General features: G+C 46.9%; 1 protein-coding gene across 1 annotated transcript in view; it reads right to left on the reverse strand.

The window, feature by feature from the left end:
* LOC8039230 (metabotropic glutamate receptor 6) overlaps positions 1 to 18,863 on the reverse strand; it is a 223,672-nt gene that overhangs the window by 25,035 nt on the left and 179,774 nt on the right. Inside the window, exon 4 of the mRNA XM_029972728.3 lies at positions 5,679 to 5,823. Coding sequence (XP_029828588.2) covers positions 5,679 to 5,823 — 145 coding nt within the window. The remainder of the gene's footprint in view (positions 1 to 5,678; positions 5,824 to 18,863) is intronic.

Consider the following 18,863-nt stretch of genomic DNA (forward strand, 5'->3'; position numbering starts at 1 on the left):
GTCGAGCTATTGATTACGAGCACAAATCAAGCGCTCAGGCAATGCTGGCGTTCAATCTTTGAGCCCTCTTTAGATATGGTGACTGGGGTGTTCTGCAGCCCCTCAGCTATGTCACCAAGTTTTACGAAGGAGAGATTGAATGAAAACGCTCGCTTTTGTCCTTGAAATTACACCGCAACAAAGTTGGTAAGTGCCGTTTTGTGCGATTATACTTGGGTCCCACTAGTACCAGTAAGCTCATGTAAAGTGCAATATATACTGACTGAATATCGTTGCACGGCCCCTTTAAGCTGAGACTATAGCCAATGCTTCAACTGACACGCTCTCCTGGCAATAAAACGTGTTTTCTAGCGCGCCGCTGATTCTGCGGGAAAACGTCGCGACTTCGTGCTCCCGCACTTGTCGCATCGGCTGCAACGTGTAGCACGAACGTAAAGGCATATTTGGCAGGCTTGCAATCGCTCGTGCTTTTTAACCGTTTTTACCCGTTTGTCTCTTCGTATGCACAGACAGCATAAGAAACGTGGGGCGTGGCTTGTCCCGAGCATCTTATTATCACTCCTCAGCCAATGAGATGGCCGAATTTCCCGATAAGAGCGCCGACGAGCAAATCACAAAGCAGGAAGATGCTAAGCCTCGCCCTGAATTTCTTACGATGCGGGTGACTACGGTGAGATTCGGGTGTCTAGCGAAAGCCTCAAGTCTAACAAAGCAGACAAAGTCCAAGCGCGTACAAAACGGTACTTTCCCCGATACATCTCCAACGGCCGACGCAGAGGCCCGTCTTCTTTTCGATCCACCGGCCGTCGCTGTTCCCTTAGGACAATGCAGAAGAGAAGAAGCACCCGTGGCCCATCCATCAGCCACGTTCGATGGAGTAGACCCGCGTGTTCGATGGAAAGCGAGGTGTCCAACTCCGCCAAAATATGGTTCTGTTGCTGTGTATGTAGTACGGTACACGGAGAGGAGAGCGACCTGCGACGCGCGTCGCTCATTCAGCAGGCTGCCGCCGCGTCCCATCGATCTGGCCGGGGCCTCGACGCGGTAACGCGGACCGACCCGGCCGGAAGGGCCGTCAGCATCAAACGCGTTCCTCGGGGGTAAAGACCTTCCGCCATAAGCGAAGCGTCAGCGAACCCTTAAATTGACGATCGCAAAGACATCTACTCGGCGAGCGCCGGAAGAGAATTTGGGAACTTCTCCAAAGTGGTAATCTTTCTCGCAGACGTGAAACGGGTGGAAATGTGGAAAGCTAAAATTGTGTTTTTTTTTTTCTTGTATAAATTGGGGTGAAGTTGTTCAATTGAAATTCGCAGTATCGACGCGGTCAATACGTGACTTGCACGGGACGCAATGGCACCGTACCAACGGTCATTTTTTCTTGCCCAGGTAAACAACTTCGGTAGTATGAAGTATGTGCTGAAGAAGGTGCGCCCGCAGCAGTGGCCGCTGGTGTCGCATCGACGCAAGTAATTTATTTCAGACACTGAGAGCCTCAATCATCTCGTCATCGATGGACATCCAATGAAAAAATCGTAGCATCGGCGTTTAAAAGGGCGACGAAACGATATTGGGCGCGAATTTTAACCGACTGGATGTCCCGTGGTGCGATAAAAAAGAACTCGCGAGGGCAAGGCCCTAGGGACGTTAATTTTGCTGGAAAACTGCGGAAGTAATGATAAGATTCTCTCTCACGTTTTTGTACCGCTAACCTTGCAACTGTTGCACTAGTGGTAACTCTGAAGGCTCACTCACACTGCCACATTTTCTTACGTTAAGTTACGTTACAAAATATTAAGTTGAAGTCACCGGGACCTCTGTGCTTCATATTAAGCGAGGCTACCAGTTCAAGGAGAAAGCATTATACGCAACATTTGAGACACGGATTTTTCGGTGACTTATACGTAACGTAACTTAACGTAAAAAGAAGGGGCAGTGTGAATGAGCCTCAACCCAACCCTGCGCTTCCCACGGGCTTCAAGTCCTCATGAAATGCTTTGATATTCTGGTTTTCGATAAGGCTCAGCATGTTTCTAACTGGAACCCAATGTTTACTTCCAATACTAAAAGTTAATGAACTAACTCCAGTTAATTATCCGCTTGTTATCGTGATGATTATATTTCCATATTATGCCGCCTTGACCGTATAGCTCACGTGCACAAATCACGTTAGTGTACTTTGCACGGCCTTTTTTTTCAAATTAATATGGTTCAAGTCACCAGGCTCAATCTAAAATGGACCGTAAAAATCGACGCCTGCACGTAACAATCTACACTTTTCGTCAAAGGTGGAATTCACAGGTCGGTTCCTTCTTGTAAAATTATTAGGTGTAGCTCTCTTTCTGTAAAAAATAAGGCGCAGAACATTGCCAGGGTCTACGGCGGGCAGCAACGCAGATGACAGGGGACCAGTAGCGGGGTGTGTTTGGCGTTCGAATTGATAGATGGCGCTACCTCCTTATCGCGACGGCTCGCGACCACCGTGGTTTAAAAAAATGAATACAATCGTTTTGAAATGTACCCTCGGTTAAAAAATAAATGCGAACAATAAAAGTAAAACTTAAAGTAAAAAAAAATCGTCTGCATAACGGCGGCGCTTTTGCTACCAACGATTTCGTCTGCGTGTCGTCTGCTATCTTTCGCTGTTCGGCTGCGCCTTCAGACGCTGCTCCCGACGCCATCTTTCATTACGAACGCCAAACACACCCCGCTACTGGACCCTGTCGTCTAAGTCGCCTCCCGCCGTAGACCCTGGCAAGTTTCTTGGCCGTATTTTCGACTGAAAGAGATCTACGCTTTGTAATTTTACAAGAAAAAAACGACCTGTGAAATACACCTTTGACGAAAAGTTTAGATGGCTACGTGCAGGCGTCGATTTTTACAGTCCATTTTAGATCAAGCCTGGTGACTTGGACCACCCTATAGAACACGCATTATTCTTTTCTACATGTGTGTGTGTGTGGGGGGGGGGGGGGGGAGGGTTGTTACAAGTAAATAAATATTAAACAGCAGCATAAATTAAAAGTACTTATTTTTCAAATAGGAAAGCATCATCTAGCAATTCCTTTAACTTATCGACCGCTGAATCCAATCCCTTGATGCACTTCCCCAAAAATCTACATTGTTACAAGTCGAAAGAGGTACATATTTAAACCCTTGTCTTGTTCATTTTTTTTTTGTGCACTTGATGTCATAAGCATTATCTCTAATCGATTCAAACTTCTTTTGTTTGTTTTTTACTTACGCTGTTTGTGGTGCGAGACGCCAACATGCGTTCACGTACGTTTTGCCACTCATTCAGAGGAGTGATTGGACGTGAAGGCCACGTGCGCCTGGATTAGCAATGCTCACAGCGCCTACCGAGTTCCGGACATTGTTATGGTTCAGCGATATCTGTCACCGCACTGACTGAGCGACTCTATACGCCTCGCAAGTGGGCTCATTTTCGTGTTCTGCGCATGAGAAAGGAAGTAGCGGTGACGTCAGAACGCCGATCCCTGATTGGCTGATCGCGACCCCCTATCTGAGCGTCGTCTGCTCCTTTGCAACGTCGTCTGCGTCTGTCTTACCTTTCCTGCGACTTTCGGAAGTGCAGGTCTTTACGAGCGAGCTCGACTTCGCCTTTCAGAGAGGGCAGACGAAATAACTCGAGCGGTACGTTGTTTTTGTCTAACAACTAGCAGACGTGCATCAAGGAGAGAAGTCAAGGGACTCACTGGCAAGCTGTCCCGAGGCGCCGAGGTTTGTTTGCTAAGAACTGAGAGTGAGGGTGGTGAGAGTCCGCAAGTTCCCTCCCAAATACTTTTTCCCTCCTTTCGTGTGCGGCGAGACTCCTCACTCTTTAACGGCGTCGGCGGGTTGGCGCAGTTGACGTCGTCTGCTTTACGTCTGCTTGTCGAAGCGATGGCTGCTTTACCTTTTCTGCGTTTGTTGGAGATTCACCGCTTTTTTACCGCCGAGAGTCACCGTTGCCTCGGGAAACAAGGAGATGACAATAGGAAGAGATTGACCTCTTAATCTAAAATTGAGGTCAGCGATCAAAGTATAAGACGGGAAGGGTTGACAAGGGTCGCGCTGGCATATTCCATTCAGCACGCCAGTCGGTCGTGGGCAGACGGTCGCCGAGTCGGAGTGCCTGCTAGGCCTATCTGCCGTGCTCGCTTGGTCGTTGTCGGTGGAATCGTGGCCGTTGGAGCTTTTCCCGGGTGTTTGTGCATCCAGCGTTCTTGTTCGTCGTGGTCTGTTTCAAGTACTTTTTACTTTTTTCTTGCTGCTTGAAGTCGGGACGCGTGAGAAGCGCACGTAGAAAAATAAACGTCCGTTGGTCGTCGCGACCGCGACGCTGTCGGCCATGCTGTTTTGATCGTAAGAAGTGCGTAAGACAGCTTCGGAGCTGTCGTAGGATTTCGTCGTAACCTGCGCAAAACTTACGAAAATTTCGTTTCGTGAATACAAATTTGTTCTCAAGTTTTGTCTCACGCATATTTTTGGCGTAAGATCGTTTCGTGAACCCTCTGAACTTTCGAAAGTCGCAGGAAAGGTAAGACAGACGCAGACGACGTTGCGAGCAGACGCTGTTGCAAAAGAGCAGACGACGCTCAGATAGGGGGTCGCAATCAGCCAATCAGGGCTCGGCGTTCTGACGTCACCGCTACCCCCTGCGCAAGGAGCAGACGAACTTGCCCTCCGCATACCTGAGTGCAAACCCGGCGATACAAGCTGGAAGTTCGCTCGGTGCGTTTTGGCTTTGCAGTTGAACTCCCCGAAGCAGTGTGCGCTACTGGCCGTCATCATTTGGCACAGCGGAGTTGTCGCGATCATGTTGCCAGGTGTTTCGGCATAGAGAAAAGAAAAATAAGTTCCTATCTGTTTACAATTACACGACACAAACCGCGCGCTCTGCCTGATCACCTTTTTGTAGTTTGACCGTGCTGTCGCACACTATAACCTTGCGACGCTAGACGGGAAAGAGAAACCCTTATCATCTATACATGACACAAAGCCCTCTGCTGGCCGTGATTTAATTTATCATCCTCTCTGCTTGCCTCCTCTCCAGAGCTCGCTCTGCTGAATTTCCAACAGTGCAAGGCTTTCTGGGAGGAGCCCGTCCGGCCATTTTATTTATATAAAACCAACTATTCTCAATATCATTTTTTTTAATGCGACCCAGGGTCATTGCAGGGGTCGTTCCCAGATTTAAAAAAAAGAAACATTTCATTTGCGATTTGTCTAATAAACGTATCAAAACTTACATAAATTGGCACTTTAGAGTATAAAAATTACGTTGCTTGTTACTTTATACGGCGGGAAGTTGGTCAGCTCCAATGGGCGTCTGGTGTCTCAGTTGTAGATGGACAATTAAATTTAACCAGTGCAGTACACCCGCTAGCCCAGGGTCTTTAACGTGAATCACGCAGTAGTGATGCACGACCGCGCGTCCGTTCGAAGCTCATTGAGATCGAAACGGGCAGGGGTGGGGATTGAACCCAGGAGCCCTGGGTACTGCAGCACCAGCTTTCGCTCCACGGGCTCCCAGCTGCGGAGTGTTTGTGCAATGAACCACCGATACCCGAGCTCGTATGCGTAAGTGATTATATCATCTTATATGTTCTGATTTGTTTAGTCGACCCACTCATATAACTTTTGTCACTAGCTTAAAAGTCGTGGTTGAAACGTACCTCGTGCCCTCTGTTTCGAAAGCAGATTTCGGATGATGTTGTCGTACGAGTCTTCGGCCGCGACACCAGAGTCTTTGGTGAGCTTCTGCTTGATCGCAATGCAGATGTTCTCACTCTTGAGCTGCTCCTCCAGCTCGTTGAATGCCTGCGTAGACACGTGCATTCAATCATCAGCTGACACCTCTTTAAAAAATATAATGGACGGAAGCAGTACGCTGAAATTCAAACGCTTTTCAATATAGAGAGTTTAGTGAATCGTACGCTGTGGAAAGCAGGCCCAGCGGGCGTGTGCTCAATTCACGCTTCGATATGACGGCACGATCTCCCTCTAGCAAAGCGGACCTCTAGAGCACGATCTACTAAAGTGTCCTATAGTGCCACTGAATAAGCTACGCTTCAGAGTAACGACACTTTCCTATATTGTGGCGTAAATTCATGATTGCTAGTTATCTGAAGCTTTATCTCCAATCACAGGTAACGCTTTTCCGCCCCCCTAAAAAAATGTTTAAGCAGTTCACGACAGAGAAAAGCAATATTACATGAGCTTTCTAACCCCGGTATCTAATGCTGAGGAAGTCGTACTTTTGAATCATGAGGATCGGCAGTTGCGTCTGGTCTGGAGAAGCACCAAAATGGCGGCGCCCATAACAATGTCGGGGAACAAAGTGGCGATACTCTAAGTGCAGCTCATTTAGTGCCTTTAGGGTCCTTAATAGAGAGTGTTTGTAGTTCGTATTCTAGAGCTACGCTTGGCTAGCGGGAGTTCATGCCGCCATGAAGCATTTTTTCAGCACGCGCCGGTGGGGCCCGCTTCCGTAGAATATCCTCATTTATTCTTAAAAGCCTGTCCATAGACCGATCTCACTATTTGTTCGGCGTATGCGTGAAGCTGCCATAAATTTACATCACAAAAGGCAGACGGCAGTGCCCGAGACGGCTAGTGCCGTCTTGGGCTCTGCACGCGCAGATCTCCAGCATGGTTGTCTCACATGCAAAAAGACTAGTTCCCTCGATGCATTGCGGCAGAGGTGGCCTAAACAAATTCGCTGGTGAGGTTGGCCTATTCTCCGACGGACTTATGGAGTGCCCGGCCACCGGAAAAAGGCGAGAAGCAGCAGCGAATGGTTACCGATATAGTTACGCAGAGCCGCCTATAGGGTGTCCCCTCATCCAGCGCCACGTGGCGGCCCGCAGCTTCTCCGCGAAACACATGTGCGTTCAGATGTTTTCATTTCCCTCTGAATCATGTGCGCGAATGGCGGCGGAGCACCCGCTGGTGGCACGTGTCTTGCGCGTTTCCACAGCAATTGTTGGCGGCCCTTGCAAAAACTCCTTCATCGAGGGACTTACGGCACCCTTCTGGGACACCCCTGCCTAGGCGGTGTTGCCACTGCGCGCTTTCTCTTCTGCGTTCCTCCTTTACTCTTTACAACGGTCAGATTTTTTCGCGATTTGACTGGCTGTGAAGAATGAAGGAACCTATGATAAAATCTACTAATACCCTCTTCTAAATCTGATGTTATTGTGCTAATCATACCATTGAAATAAACAAACCGAATTCACATTACCAATAATACTTCAACTACATTTATTGCGATCGTTACTATAATTCGTACTATTATGATTAATAATATTACCGCATGATCCGCAGGGGCAAATCTTGGCTGAACATGAAGCGTGTTGGTTTATATATTTCTCACCTGGTGCTCAGTCCGCACCAATTGCCTAGTCTGAGCGCAAAAAAAAAAAAAAAAAAAAAAAAAAAAAAATTTCATGCATAGCACATTTTCACAGACCGAAATCCTGGTCAGTCGAATCGGCTCGGCCCAATACTTGAGAGCACCGTTAGGATTCGGGTCGGATTCGGGTCGGATACGGGCCGATTTATCCCGAACTGCTTCGGGCTGGGATCGGGCCTAGTTTCACTCTAAAAAAGAGCCCGTGCGTCTACTTTCCCGCACAACACTCGGAGAGCCAATCACCGCAACTGACGGAGGCAGCTCAGCGAATGACGATGCCTAAACATATGTTTAGACCAAAAAACGTAGTCTGAGTTGTGACATTAAGCAATGCAAGCGTGACATTTTGCATTGCTTAATGTCGCAACTCAGCCTCCGTTTTTTTTTAAATCTAAACATGTTTCGGCATTGTCATTCGCTGAGCTGCTCCCGTAAGTTGCGCTGATTGGCTCTCCAAGTGTTGTGCGGGAAAGTAAACGCACGGGCATTTCTTTTTTTTTTTTTGTTTTTTTTTATAGTTTGTCATTGGGACTTGACGACTGGGGCTTGCCAGATATTTCTGAATAGGGGAAAATATTTGTTTGTTTTAACACAAAAAGCGCCAATCTGGATATTGGGCCGGGGGTCATAAGGTTCTATACAAAGCCCGCTAGACTATGACCTAGATCTGTGGTTTTCAAATTGGTGGCAGCGGCCCCTTCAAAGGCCTTTCTAGGATCCGGGAAGCCTTGCTCATAAGTGAACCTGGCATTACACTTAATATTTTTTAGAGCCCAGCCCTTGAGGCCTGTTCACACATGCAGCGGAGCGCTACAAGCATAGCGCTGACTTTGCGCTAAGCGCGTGTTAACGGGAGCACTCACCAGCTTTCTATCGCACCGTCATAATTCCTGTTGCCCATGGTTGACGATAAGTAGATGACGGCACGTGAGCAGCGCTACATCAGCGCTTCGCTGCATGTGAGAACCGGCTTTTAGGCGCACGTTTCCGGCTTGAGCGGCGCGACGGCGGCGTCGGCGTCGCCATTGGCGTAAGAGCGCGCGTTGCAATATGGGAATAATGCAACCGGGCGTGACCGCGCGTTGCATTACGGAAAAATTTACCTGCAAAATTTAGCGGGAAATTTAGCGAGAATTTTTCGCTAAATGGGAGGGGAGCAGAAGGGGAGGAGGGGGGCAAAACCTCCCCTCCATACCCTCCCATCCTCCTCCTCAAGAGCGGCGCTCTAATTCGGCATTACAGATAATTGTATACGTCTTTAATTATTTTCGTATAGAGAACAGCTCTTGGGTGATTTTTGTTCGTATACGTCAATAAGAGAAGTGCAGTTTATACAAGCACTTAGCTGTATAATATTTTTTTTCCTTCATAAACTTAATTACTACAAATCTTTCCCTTTCCCCACCATCGCGGATTCACCACTTCTCCCGATCCAGAAGCGGTCCCTGAAACCTCAATGATTTAGGACCACTGCTGTAGACACAGTTTATAAAATAAATGACACCACTCCGCCAGACATCGCGAGTGTGTTGAGAAAACCCGGTGGGCACATGTCCTGCAAAGCACGCAGGAGTCAAGGTTTGCGAACTGCGAAAGGGCCATAACGAAGGGCGAAGCTCAGGATGGAGTTAAACCTGAAAATGGAACGTGCTCATTGCGCTGATAAAATGAGCATAACGTTTATTGATATTTTCTTTTATGAACATGTCGTATACTTCAAGCATAATCATATTCTCCGCTCCATCCTACCCCATCTTTCTTCGATGGGGGCTAAGTTCGACATTGGCGAGTTGATCCAAGAAGTGTTGGGTGGTCGCAGCGGGTTTGCCGCCCGCCGCGATTTTTCAGCAGAGCGCCTGACGTATTCGCGAATGCTCGGGAAACTCGCAAATAGATCGGTCGCATCATGAGGTAGATCGTCATAATTTTGATAGCATCTGCAATCGCATGAGGCGTGGCGCTGACCGATTGCAGCAGGAGCAAACTCGCCTGCCAACAAGCCGTCGTGGAACTTGGACCCCGTAGACGCGTTTCGCTGGAAAGTGCGTACAATTTTGTTTCCGTGTGTTATTTATTAAATTATTCATGCGCCGTTCCAACGTGTCTAGGGCTCAACGAGAACTAAAAAAATTAACCTGGTTATTCACTAAAGATTAACCGAATACTTAATAAATTAATCGATTGCTTTGACCTTTAGTCATAATATTCGATACTGTAAAAGGGCCGAAACATCACATTTTCTGCCTATTTCTTATTTCGCATCAATGGCGAAACAAAACAAAATCATTTGAAACACTCATCATCGCTCTAGAAACAGCCTGAGCAAATAAAATGTCTGTACAGACCTTTGAAAAAAATATGTTTAACTTCCGAGATTGGAAATTGTAGTTCAATAGAAACGGTATCACGTAAAACAAACGTAGAGCTAAGTGAAAACTCAGTCGGGCTCAGGCCGGGTTCGGGTTGGATTTACACTGAAAACAGCAGTCGGGTTCGGGCCGGGCTCGGGCCAAATTTGGTTTTGATCGGGTCGGGCTCGGGCTTACGTTTAGAAAGCCCGCTCAAGCTCGGGCCGGGTTCGGGCCCAGGCTTTATCGGGCAGGGTCGGGTCAGGCACGAATTCCACACCAATTGTTTTCTACTTCACACTACCAAAATTGTAGGACTTCTTCTAAGATAGCCGGGGATACGCTCTTAGAATGCGTTTTGATGAAACATATGAGCAGATTTCACGTATCGTGATCCCAGCTTCCTTTGACACACAACAATGCATCAATATTTAAACTCTGATCGCCCAGTAGTAACGATGGAAAAATATAGGTAGTAATTTGCACAACAAACATAGATACGCTGTTGGTTTTCTACACACACACACACACAAAAAGGCTTAGAACGAATCTACATAGCAGGAGAAAGGAGCAGCAGAATTTTGTTTCCGGATCATGGCTTATACCAATAAAGTTTGCATATCAAAGATAGTCTCTTGACAAACATCGACTGTAGAAGACGACAATGAGTTAGGTAGATCGACGACGAAAAATAAGGGATGATGGCGGGTACGGCGCTCCTTCAGCAAACGGAACTATCATGTAAATAATCTATATCAAACCTTTTCTTGATCAAACTACCTCGCAACAATTGTTCCCCTAATGTAACGCATATACATGGTGCCGAAACCCCGGAATAACTGAGCCATGGACAAACAAGAAGACTTCAAACATCCATCGTGAGGCCTGACGATTGTCCAAGGTACTTACAGCAACAAAAATGGATCCCCTAACGCCAGCAGCCCTCGATCAACTCAAAAGAAAAGCTGTGGTTTGGTCATCGGCTACCAGAATCATAATTGAAACCGTCGCTCCTCTAGCCATAGAACCAAACCCCATCGGTGAATTGAAAGGAAAACTTAATATCTTAACAATAAAAGAAGCTGCACTGAAGGAAATTAACGACCGGGTTGAGAGAGCCATCACTGATAACACGCTCGATCAGGAGATGGAAACCGCTGAAAGCTAGATCGAAAGAATTAGCGCAACGAAAAAAAACGTCCTTCAGAGACTCGGAGAGCAAGAACGAACGAACAGCAGAACGTTGGAGACCTCAGCACAAGTTGATAGATCAGGACAACAGCTCCATGCAAGTCAGACACACGCAACAGTGAAGCTTCCGAAATTGGAAATTGCCAAATATTCCTGTGATATTCGGTCATAGTAGGGAATCTGAAACCAGTTTGACGCTACGATCCACAAAAATGTATCTTTCTCGGCAGTCCACAAGTTCAAATACTTGAAGAACTAACTTACAATCAAAGCTACTGCGGCAATGTACGGTTTTCAACGAACATCTAAGTTGCACTGGACAGTTGCACTGGACATTAACGCAGTTGCACTGGAAATTAAGAAAACAAGATTTGGGAAAAAAGAACTCATCATAGACGAGTACCCGGCACGGATGCTGGCAGTAAGAACAATAAGGAACTATCCGAACATCGAGAAGCTCAGGTTATTATACGACGACGTTGAGTCTGGAGTCCGAAGTCTTGAGGCACTTGGTGAATGTTCAACCACATATCCTTCTAACGGTTCTGCGTAAAGCCGTGCTATCAGATCTTGAACTGGAATATCATCGGAAAACAACAGAAGCAGTAACAAAAAAAGGCAACGAGCTAGAACAATCCTTGGACTTCCTGAAAATTGAAATTGAAAGCCGAGAGCGGACTCAGCATGGAAACCAAAGAAAACCAACTGCCAATTTGGATAGAGTTACTCTTGGGAGAAAAGACCGACAGACACAATACCCGCCTTCGACAACTATGTTTGCAACAGGAACTCAAAAGAGAAGAAAAACAGTGCCTGTTCCGTGGATCCCATGACTACCTCGCTGCCAACTGTTCTATACCAATCCCCATGGAAGAAAAAAACAAATGCTTAAAAAGAGCAATCGATGCTTTCGATAAACGAAGCAAAAGCACCGTGCAAAGGATTGCAGACGCGCAAGGTGGCTAAAGTGTGCACAATAATTTAAAAGGCATGCCATGGCAATGTGCGACGCAAGTTACATTGCTGTAGGAAACAAAAGTCCGCACAAAAAATCCAGTACAAATAAGGAGGAAGCCCCTAACGAAACAGGGCTGCAGTTCTTTCCAAAAGGCAACGAATAGCAAGAACAAAGGGCCGTGCCAAGTCCTTCTACAAACGACAAAAGAATCAGCAGAAGGCGAACAAAACCGTGTGCTTGTCCGGCTCCTCATTGATGGGGGAAGCCAACGCACCGTGAGACGAGGCATCTCAGAGAAACTTCACCTGGACGTTTTTGGACGAGAGGACTTAACGATCTTCACCTTGAGAGAAGGCACTGAAAAAGCCTCAACGAAGTGTCGAAGAGTGGAGCAATAGCTGCGCAACCTATAAAACCGAAAAGACGTAAGAATTGAAGCCCTAAAAGTCCCACAGATTTGTGCTAACATCATTCACACACCACCAGACGTTACGCGAGACATACCAGAAGACATGCTGATCGCTGATTGCTCAACGACAACAAATGTCAAAACGGAATCAGCCTGCTAATCGAAGGCGACCACTACTAGGACGTAATATGTGGAAGCGTGAGACGTCTAAAAACAAGATTGATGGCCGTCGACACCATCCTCGGTTGGACTCTACAAGGGCCCATGTCCTCAAGATTATCTACTGCTGTCTACTCATCGATTGCTGGAGTGATGAAGGTTACAACAGCTGATGCATCTGATATATCACCACAACTGCGATCGTTTTGGGAACTGGAGCACATCGCAATCCAGGAACAACAAGCGTCTACCAACGAAATTGCTCCATTTGAAGACTTTAAAATGAGAGTAAAATATGAAGACGGACGATGCGAAATTTTCCTACCATGGAATGATAAAGTAGAGATGCTCAAGGACGACAAAGAGAACGCAGAACGAAGAGTCCAATCACTGAATGGACGCCTCATAAAAAACAAAGCGCTCATAAGAGACTACGACTGAGATATACGGACACAGATATACGGGTACACAGATATACATTACGTCTTACTTCACCAGTGTTCAAGCAGAATGAGTTCATACAAAAATACAGTTCACTAGAAAGTTTTACTATATGCCACGCATTCTTAGTTGCAAAAGCGCGCGTGGGCAACCAGGATCATCTGTTAAATCCGCAAATGAAAACCAGTGAACCCATGAACAGCGTTGCAGCATGGGAAAGTTCGAAAGTTTCGACATGTGTGAACCAACCAGAGCGACGAAGCGAAGCACGCAGCAGATCTCCACATGAGAAGCTCTCTTTGCATGTGCGACTGGCTCACTTTGCGTCCTTTATCAAATTATAAGCTTGCTGCGTTTAAAATGGTCATTAAACGATTTGTCTACTTCGCCTAAACACTGCTTAGAATCACTTCCTAACGTTAATATCTAAATAAACTTGCCTTAGTGTTTCTTGCTAGGCAATGGCAGTCGCCGAAAAAAATCAATAAATATGAGCATCGTTCATCCCTTCAACTCAGAAACAGAACAAGCGGCCGCGTGGCGTGGTGCCTATCCTGTGCGTCCAACGTTAATCATACCCACGAGCTGGGCTTGGTAAAATAGAAAACGCGTGCTGAGCTCCAGACATTGCTAGAGTTCGGCTAAGCTCATCACCACAGCGGTTAGAGACGAGCCACCACCCAAGTGTCCGCCGAGGCATTGATTGTTACGCGTCGAAGTCGAGTGCTCACGCACTCCTCGTGTCCGATCCCTGATCCGCGTTCGACTGCCGTCAGGCGGGTGGTTTTTATCCCACAATTATGCCATCAAGCTTTGCGAACGCAAGACTGAACGAAGTAGTCCCCTTTTATCCTCGCGATTTCACCGCAACCAAACAGCTTCTAAATAGTGGCGGTCTGTGCAAGTGTACTTAGCCCAGACTAGGATCAGTACGCCTCTGCAAAGTCATGAGCATTCCAACCCGATATTGTTTCATGACCCCTTTAGGCATAAATTGACAAAGGGTGACAGCTACTGCGCGGTGACACGCGGAGGACTTCGCATCGAAGTCGCCGAACAGGATGCCGCCCATAAACTCCTGAAAATGAAAACGCTGTGCGGCTTTCAAGTGTCCATGCCTACCGTTTACCGTCAGAATTACGGTCTCATCAAGGGCGTTCATCGGTCGTACTCTGACATTCAATTCTCGGATTACCTTGCACCAGAGTGAGCCATCGCGGTCCGACGTCTCAACCAGAGACGTGATCAACCAGGAGCCCCAGCTACACCGTCAGGTAAGGTTTGTCTAACCTTTCGTCTGAGCAACGGGAGACCAGCCCAAATAAATCTGGGTTTTACAAGACACAACGTAACTGAAGACGTGATAACACTATCAGGCTTCTTCAAGTGCCAAGTCATAGGCCAGGTTGCGAAATACTGCAAAAGGAGAAACCAAGTGTAAGAACTGTGGAGGTCAACACCGCATAACTTGCTCAAAAGAGACCGACGCCAAATAGGCCAACTGCGGGGGTCCACACCCCGCAGACTGTGTAAACTGCAAGGTACAACTCTCAGCACTATTATGTACAAAGACATTCCTTCGATGCCTACAACTAAGGAAGGAAAGCAGCACATTTCACAACAGTTCCAAGTGACTTTCCAGCCCTCATTTCAAATTATGACGCGTCATCTCAGGATTCGCCCCAGGTACCGCCACCTCCAGAGCCCGCGAAACCAAAGGAGATAATGAAAAAGTCGAAGTCTGCGTCTCAGGGCTCTGCTTCCACTATATCAGATGAGACTATTAATGTGAATAACCAACACGCTGGATCATCACAGTCAAATACGACATCCGGAGGCCTGCGGAGCTTCAGCAGCGTCCTGGCGAGTAATCCAGCTCAGGAATCAAAGATGATGAAAGATATTTCAACTCGTCCACCCCTTCCACAAAAAAGTGAAAGCACTGACAGTTCCAGGAACAGAATTGTAAGGATTATCTTTACAACTATTAGACAACTAATGGAAAGTCTGCCAGAAGGACAAGTCAAAACTGCCCTTAAATGCCAATTGTGTTTAAAAGCCCTTCTTGCGCTGCGGTCAAGAAAATGGCTTCTATCAATGTTGATAAACAAAACCACCCGACAGTGTATCAAGGCCCCACAGATTACGTTGTACCCACGATCCTACAATGAAGCTGCAAAGGACTGCAATCAAAAATTTCTGAATTATTTTTATATCTAAAGCGGGTTCCCATTGAAATATTAGTTTTTTCGGAGGCAGGGCTTCCAGATGACCGTTCAGTATCAAGATACAATGACTATTGCAATCCTTCAATCACAATATTTCCATGATAGTGCTGCATTTTATATTCGCCAACAGTTAGGCTCAGTGTCAAATTGCAACTGACTCTTTGAATAGTGCTGATGCTGAATTCGTTGCCGTAAAAATATCATTTAATAAATCTACCAACACATTTATGTCTATCCACGTCAGACCAGGCAGAGACTCCGGCATGATGAGCGCTTTGCAGGATTGATGCACGCACCATAAACCTGCTTTGACAGTATGTGGTGATTTTAACGGACACCATGTGCTTTGGGGAAGCGAATCAATAGACAACTGAGGTCAAAGACAGCAACAATTATTTTGTGGTAAGTAAACTTTCGGTAGCCAACACAGGTGCGCCAACTTTCTACAGGCCACCCTCTATTTTTTCTGGTCTAGATGTGACATCTAATAATTCCACCCTTAAGCTTTCTTAGAAAATTGCCCCGGACACCATCGAAGCTCTTCGACGACTCGTCGAAGAGAGAGCTTAGTGTCGTCTGAGACGTCACCCAGGTTCGTCCAACCGAACGGAATTTAATCGTATCCCCGCTACACTTTGAAGCTATGCCAATCACTTACGGCGGTCAAAGAGGTGGTCCTTCTGTGAAGAATTTAGCACACACACACCTAGAACCAAAAACTTTAAGGTTATCCGACCCCCGGAGATAGGCGTCCCATTCGACCTTTTGAAACTCTCGCACTCGCTCAGGCTAAACCATTTAAAGAACTCGCAGACAAGTTTGCTTATACGTACGAGGGCGAACGTACCGTATTACCGGTAGCACCCACCACAAATACAGCCCGCAATGCCATGGACGATGCTTTCACTAAATAAGAATTGACAACAGCATTGCACCGATGTCGACGACACAGTGCTACAGGACGACAGGGCATATCCTACCAGGCTCTTCAAAATGTAACCATTGTATGCTTGATTAGAGTGTTGCAATTGCTTTGCTTCCTCTCAAAAACGGGAAAGGTCCCCGAAGAGTGGAAACTGTCCATTATCATACAAATCCTGAAGCCTGGGAAGCCATTATATGACCCATGCTCATATAGATCCGTGGCTTTGATCTCATCCGTTGTCAAATTAATGGAACGCATGATCGAAAAAAAAGGTTGATATGGTTTCTGGATAAACATAACTTGCGACCAAACAAGATGAGAGTTTTACAGCGCAGCTGTTAAGGGCTAGGTTCCCGAGGATCGTGTCCGGTACAAAACACTTGTCGACAAAAACGCCCTTGGACAGCTACCGCCATCTTTAAGCGACGGCGGCAAGCACACAACCAGTATGGTTGCCGCCGTCGCTGGTAGACGGCGCCAACCTTTCCAAATATCATAAAAGAATGGATAGTTGGGCGGTGCGTTGGTGGGAATTCATCGTAGGAAACTGCGCGAAAAACAGACAACGACAAAGAAGAAGCACACGTAACGAGCGCAGCGCTCGTCAAGTGTGTTTCTTCGTCCTCGTCTGTTTTGCGCGCTGTTTCCTACGCTCTTATCAGTTTCGGTTTGGACTCAGGATGGATCAGCCGCGTGCCCTTTCGGGGAAAGAAGACTGGCTGCGGAAGGAGCGGCGACGTACGCAGCAGCGCGAATGGGTCTGTAACCGCCGCAAAGCGCTGTCGCCTCGACTTCCACTGCATCGAGCGCTTCAGATTCCCTTGCCAAAGAAGAGCACATCGCTCGCCTGGAAAGCCGCCTCCAAGAACAGAACCAGCGATGTAAAGGGCGCCGGCGGACCAACGCCACAGACGACAATCGTCTAAGCGCAAGCGGGAGGACCGGCGACGACTGCACTCCACGCCGGCTGAACAGTCCCCGGGCGCGACGGCGATGTTTCGGAGGGAGTTCGTAGATTTCCCGTTTGGCGTCACGTGAGCTGTGTGCGACCTGACTCTGGGTCGCCGGAGACGTATCCACGATCGGCGGCGTGTCGGACGAGAAGAAGCGGGAAACGGGCGCGTGCGCGTTGCGGCAGTGTACCGAGTACAGCTCCGCTGGTCTTCGTTCTTCACGAGGGTGGAAAGGCTGAACGTTTTTTTGTTAGGCTCTCTCTGCGACAGACAATTTTCTTGACCTAGTCAGCAGCGTAGGAGATACTAGAGTTCAGCGGCAAACTACACTTGCGGTATTTTTCGACGTCAAGAAAGCTCTCGTCACTAAATAATGCAGGTATACTTCAGCGGCTTAGTACTATAGGAATCACGGGCTGCATTTAGACCTTTCTGGCCAATTAAACAATACGCCCTGTACTATTCACGCCATGGCTTAACTGCCAAAAGCAATAACACGTGGACCGCTAGCAATCAACGTTTCCATCTACGCGGATGATGTCTTCCTATACGCCGGCCAGTTGAGACGCGATGTGCTTCATCCATCATTGCAACCAGCCATGACGTCTGTTCAACTGTATCTGGCTACAGTCGGATTTCAAGTTTCGGTAAGAAAGACAGCCTACGTGTTTTTTGCACGTGTTCGAAAGCGATCATACCCGGATATTGATATATATTTAAATACTACAAATATTCGTCGGGTCAGGACATATCGTTTTCTGGGAGCAACTCTCGACGCGAGGCTTCAAGGAAAACCACAAGAAGATGCCATTGCCACAATGTTAAGTAAATTTACAAGCGCAGTCTGTCACATCGGCGGTCATCCATGGGAGAATTTCACCATCTTCAATTCTACGTTTACATGAAACTGTTGTGATGGGACGTACGCGGTACTCGATTTCATACACTCGACTTTCGAATACCCAAATGTTACGTCTTGAACGCATTTAACGATAAGACATCAGTAAGGCACTGGGCGTCCCTCGAGCAGCATAAAAAGTAAAAGTGTACGCCGAGCAGAGGTGACCAAATTACTCATTTATTGTAATTAAATTACATTACTAATTACTTTTTCTCGAAATGACTGAAATGTAATTAAATTACTTTACAAGTTACCACTACATGAAAGTAACGAATTACAACTACAAATTACCGCATAAAAGCAATGAAATTACTTTCAAATTACCGTTTCATGTATTTTAAAGAAGGAATTAAACAAAAAGAAAGAACGCACTCTGCTCTGCATTTGCGAAGTCACAACCATCGAATCCCAAAGAAAAGATCACCGGAGAAAAGCGTGGATGCGAAGCTTATCTCCGTATCAGCCGGTTTTGCGCAGAGCTTTTCTGCGGTGAGCTTTTCTCCGGTGAGCTTTTCTGCGCCGCCCCAACTGTGAACCCTACACCAAGCCAAGGTGCAAAACCAGACAGGTAAGGCGAACCAACACGCCTTCCCAAACCGAACCGACTGACCTTGCGTCTGTCTGTGTTGTGGGTTCACGTTTTTCTGAAATACCTACTGCGCACTTTGTCGATTCCCGGATGCGTCTGAGTTAGGATTACCTTCTTATTGATTATTCTTGTGGGTTGTGTCTTCTTTGTGCGAACTTTGGGGCAAGATAATCTTCAGCGGGGAAAAAAGCCATGTTTGGGAAAGCCTATTCTTGGTCACAGCAACAAAAAACCCAAGAAGATTTAGGTGGCACGACCCTCTAGTCAGTGCTGGGGAGCACTTTAAATACATTGTACTTGGAGTACTACTTCAAACAGACTTCAAGTAGATTTGGGAAACTTGT

The sequence above is a fragment of the Ixodes scapularis genome, unplaced genomic scaffold (genome assembly GCF_016920785.2).
Source record: "Ixodes scapularis isolate PalLabHiFi unplaced genomic scaffold, ASM1692078v2 PGA_scaffold1__304_contigs__length_218370807, whole genome shotgun sequence".
NCBI classification, from domain to species: domain Eukaryota; kingdom Metazoa; phylum Arthropoda; class Arachnida; order Ixodida; family Ixodidae; genus Ixodes; species Ixodes scapularis.